Below are 5000 nucleotides of genomic sequence, written 5' to 3' on the forward strand. Positions count from 1 at the left end.
AGAGAAACAGCGATGAAAAGTTAACCCCAGAAGCATGGGCGTCTATTTGGAAAAATAAGCCCAAAATCTCAAACTCGGTGAGAATTAAATTAATATACTATTATACATCTGTCCACTTGAATGCACCCCACAAAGCCAATGAAAGCAGTGTGAACCAGCTGGCATGGGAACAAAGAAAGGACATTTTATTCATTGCAGACATGGAACTATCTTGGAAGATATTTGTCAACTGTCCACAAACATAACATAAGTGTGGACCAAAAACAAATAAGTCTTGCCACAAAAATTATTTAGCTTCCCTATGAAAGTTTTGTTTTAGCATTATAAGAAGCATTTTCATATGTAAGGCTTGTTTCAGATTTTTTTTTAAATACAAATACATCTTGCACATGAAAATGTTTAAGATGTTGTGGGAGGCAGGGATGAAGATTGATCTTTAATTATTACTTGAATTTATTTGAAGGCATTCGTAAAATGAGCAGCCATTTTACAGTACCCTAGGGTATGCTTTCTTGAGTTAATATGGAACAAGATGAACTCTCTGAGTTGCAAAAGTCCAAGAGAAAATGACTTGAAGAATCAATAACGAAATATTTATCTTATTTAGATATGTCATCACCATAGCAGATCAATTCATAACAGATTTTAAACATTAAAAATTGTTCAGAAGTGACTGAATAACGCTCATGAGAAAGAGCATGCCCTGTCACCAGAATAAAGCTCCTTTTTATTTCTTACATCTTGCATCGAGGAGGTATTCGTATGATATTATGTCTGTATGTATTTATCTGAGAATCATTTTTTCTCGAGGAATGTGCAAGGACTTGTCTGTGCCTGTGGAGTATCTTCAAACACGGCGTAACAAACTGCAATATTTTATATTGTAAACATGTGGACGTTTCGGAAAATATGATAGATGTCCTTCACAGCAATGTTTTAAAACATATTGAAATATATGAAGGCAAAAATAACGAGTAATGTCTTGATTGTATGTTTTATTTCAGTATATTTCTAGATTAATATATTAAACTATATGCCAAGGGCATGGTGAAAATGTATTTGAGTAGTTATGCTGTATGTATATATAACTACTAAAATATGTATGATATTATATGTTATGTAGCTCCCTGTTGAACACACTCTCTTAATCTCTCTCTTTCTCTCCCAATGACTATCCATCACTGCCCCTCACGCTTTCCACTTCTGCGCTCTCTCACCATCTCTCTCTCTATCCCTCTCTCTCACCATCTCTCTCTCAATCCCTCTCTCTCACCATCTCTCTCTCTATCCCTCTCTCTCACCATCTCTCTCTCAATCCCTCTCTCTGCCTCCCTCTCTCACCATCTCTCTCTCTATCCCTCTCTCTGCCTCCCTCTCTCACCATCTCTCTCTCCATCCCTCTCTCTCACCATCTCTCTCTCAATCCCTCTCTCTCACCATCTCACTCGCTATCCCTCTCTCTCACCATCTCTCTCTCAATCCCTCTCTCTGCCTCCCTCTCTCACCATCTCTCTCTCCATCCCTCTCTCTCATTCTCTCTCACCATCTCTCTCTCTATCCCTCTCTCTCTCTTTTCCCCTCTCTCACTCTCTCTCTGCCTCTCTCTCTATCCCTCTCTTGCTCTCTCTGCCTCTCTCTCTCTCTTACACACCCACTCTCTCTCCCTCTCACCCTCTCATCCTCCCTCTCCACTCTCCCCTCTCCCTCCTCTCCTCTCCTCCCTGGTCCTCCTCTCCAGCCCAAGCCTCCAGGGCCGAGCCCGGAGCTGCCTCTGAAGATCGAGTCCCTGGTGAACATCACCTCGGCGATCTACGATGAGATCCAGCAGGAGATGAAGAGGGCCAAGGTGTCCCAGGCGCTCTTCGCCAAGGTGGCCGCCAACAAGAGCCAGGTGAGCGTCCGAGGAGAAGCCGCAGAGCCGGCAGGTAACCCCGGCCGTCTTCCACCGTCTGTGTGTGTGTGTGTGTGTGTGTGTGTGTGTGCGGTATGGTACACGCTTATTCCCCAAATCAAGGGCAGAGAACTGCTGGCCTCTCCCTTTACCTGGGAGTCAGGTGTGAAGACAATCAGTGGCACCAATTATTCAGTTATTTACCTGAGAGAGAAGAAAACCAGGGCCGGATTTGGATTTGAGGGCCAGATTTGAGTATCTCTGTATTATAAACCGGGCCGGGGTGCCAAGCTTGCACATCCTGGTCCATTTCAGGGATAATGAAACAGAAAGGAAACCCACCAATCACAGAGCATGTTGCTAACAAACAGTAGAACAACGGCAATGGTGATTGGTGGACGCTCTCCAGCTATACGTCCGGGTGCGGTTGTGTAAATCCAGGAAGTGGAATGCTAACTGTCTTTCCCTTATTTTATCACAGCCGGTCACTTGTCGTGTGCATTTCCTCTCCTTTGCTGCCGGTATGTCTGAAGAGTGCTCCCGTCGAGACAACGAGACAATTAATAGCGAAATGTCGATTCACAATGACGAATAGGCACCGACCCCCGCCCCGCCACTTCAAACGCAGGGGGAACAGGTTAGGAACCGTAAGCAGTGGGTTGTGGCTGCCCTTCAGTGGCCGTGTGGGGGGGGCAGGGGGCAGGGTGTGTGTGTGTGTGGGGGTTAGCCGGGGGGGGGCTGACGTCTTCGCGGCGCGGCGGTATCTGGTTGGCAGAGCGGAACGCGGCGTGCCTGGGAGTCTCCGCCGCGGATAAACACCAGGAGCGCCCGGGCAACAACAGGAGATAAAACGACCTGCCCGCATGCCGGCGGCGGGGGAGGGGGGGGCGGGGGCGGGGGCGCCGGTTTACACTGCAGATCGCCATCAAAGGGCCCTCCGAATGCGCTCCATCCCCGCAGACCCCCCCGGCTCCGTCCGCACCCGGCCGCGGAGCCCTGCTGTGTGGAGCCGCAGTCACGGCTATCGGGCCCTCCGATTCATTACCCGCGCCGCGCCCCCCCGCTGTTACGGTTAATACGCACACATCTCCGGCCCACTTCACAGGGCCAGCGCCTTTCTGGGAGGAAAAAAACGCAGACGAAAAGTGACAATCGCCCCAGATGTTCTCCTCTGTCCTGTTTGAGTTTGCCTGTACTTTGAAAGAGAGAAAGACAAGAGAGAGAGAGAGAGAGAGAGAGAAGTAGAAAGAGTCTCTGTATCAGGCATCTGGGGTTATTGTGAGCAGATTGTTTTTGGGGGGATCGGGCGATGGGATGGGGTGAGGAAAGAGTGCCTGTGTTAAAGTGTGTGTTAAAGAGCTCGTCACTGCGGAGAGGAGTGTGTGAACTACTGTCCCGTACGTGTGTTCGGCTTTCAGCGGGATTAGCATTAGCGATGAGGGAATGAGGGAGGCTAGTCTGACTACAGGAATGGGTGGAACTAGAATTAGCTGTCAATCGCCTACTTGCTTGGTCCAATCGAAATTAGTCACCAGTCAAAATCATCCAATCGGTGAGATACTGGTAATGTGGTTCCATTATACCACATTTCCGTTTCTGTATAGCAGTTGACTGTTATTGATTTGTGATACGGATATATGAAAATACTATACGAATCAAGTGCTTATATTTGTCCCTCTATTGGAGTCAAGTTTGGGGGAAAATTTTAAAAAGTGATATATCAGTTGCTCCTACTTCAGCACTTTCCCAAGTTTAACTGCCGATTCCTTGAGGCCGGACATATATTCCTGCTTAAACGCTTTAAGTAGTTCAGCACCACAGGGGGGAAACGTATATGTGTCTACAGGTGTAACCCCCCCACCCCCCCCCCCCCAATGCAAACCCCCCCCCCCCCCCCTCCCAACGCCCCAAAGCCACTTGTGCCTCAGCCCAAGTGTGACTCTGCAGGGGAGGGGGGTGAGAGGGAGAGAGGGAGAGCGAAAGAGAGGGGGAAGAGAGAGAGAGAGAGAGAGGGAGAGATTGCGTGAGCGCCAGATTGGGGTATGGTCTCGTAGGCCCGGGTCTGAGGAGGGTTACGGCTCAGCGCCCCCATCTGCCGCAGCTGTCCGGCCCCCCCCAGGAGGAGGCGTAGCGGGAGGGGGGGGGGGGCAGGGCGGGCGGGGGGGGGGCACTGATCAGGTTATTAACACTGCACGCCAGAGAAAGCTGTGCGCACACAACAGCTGGTGCCTGAGTCTGGGCCAGTCTAGCAGAGATAATCAAATCTTTCCCCCTCCTCTCTCTCTCTCTCTCTCCCTCTCTTTCTCTCTCCCTTGCTCCCTCCCTCCCTCTATGGGTCCTTTTTTTGTCTTTTTTATTCCGTGCTGCCCTATCTCTCCTCTTCTCCACTCGAACGCTGAGTGAAGTCTGCCCTTCCTCTCTCTCCCTCTCTCTCCCCCTCTATCTCCATCTCTCCATCCCTCCCTCTCTCTCCCCCTATCTCCCCCTCTATCTCATCCCTCCCTCTCTCTCCCTCCCTCTCCCTCTCATACTCTCTCTCTCTCTGCTTAGTTTGTGTTTACTTCCAGCTAAAGTGTCTCATTCTGCAGTGAACTGTTGGCCGTTGCCAGGAAACGACCTGCAATGGCATTTCATCACAGCGTTGGCACAAACAAAAACTTACACACAAACTACAAAATACAATGGCACACATACATGTTCAGTGTGTGTCTGTGATAACGTAAACACGAGGCTCACTGCACAGAATGTACACCCAGACCGCGCCTTCGCCTTCTGCCACGGCCCGTAACCGTGGCGTTCTGCCCAGTTGGCAGGAGCTGGTCCCTAGTGGGTCTGTAGGTTAGCGGTAAGAGGGACAGAGACTCCAGCCTGTAGGCCCCATAGCCATAAGAGGGAGAGAGACTCCAGCCTGTAGGCCCCATAGTGGTAAGAGGGAGAGAGACTCCAGCCTGTAGGCCCCATAGCCATAAGAGGGAGAGAGACTCCAGCCTGTAGGCCCCATAGCCATAAGAGGGAGAGAGACTCCAGCCTGTAGGCCCCATAGCCATAAGAGGGAGAGAGACTCCAGCCTGTAGGCCCCATAGCCATAAGAGGGAGAGAGACTCCAGCC

The 5000-nt window shown here is 50.1% G+C and overlaps 1 protein-coding gene across 1 annotated transcript in view; it reads left to right on the forward strand.

Annotated features, from left to right (window-relative positions):
* Nucleotides 1–5000, forward strand: part of satb2 (SATB homeobox 2) — a 60167-nt gene that overhangs the window by 43785 nt on the left and 11382 nt on the right. The window contains 2 exon segments of the mRNA XM_061236022.1: nt 1–77; nt 1739–1891. The exon segment at nt 1–77 is cut by the window's left edge and continues 10 nt beyond it. Coding sequence (XP_061092006.1) covers nt 1–77; nt 1739–1891 — 230 coding nt within the window.

The sequence above is a fragment of the Conger conger genome, chromosome 3 (genome assembly GCF_963514075.1).
Source record: "Conger conger chromosome 3, fConCon1.1, whole genome shotgun sequence".
Lineage (NCBI taxonomy): Eukaryota > Metazoa > Chordata > Actinopteri > Anguilliformes > Congridae > Conger > Conger conger.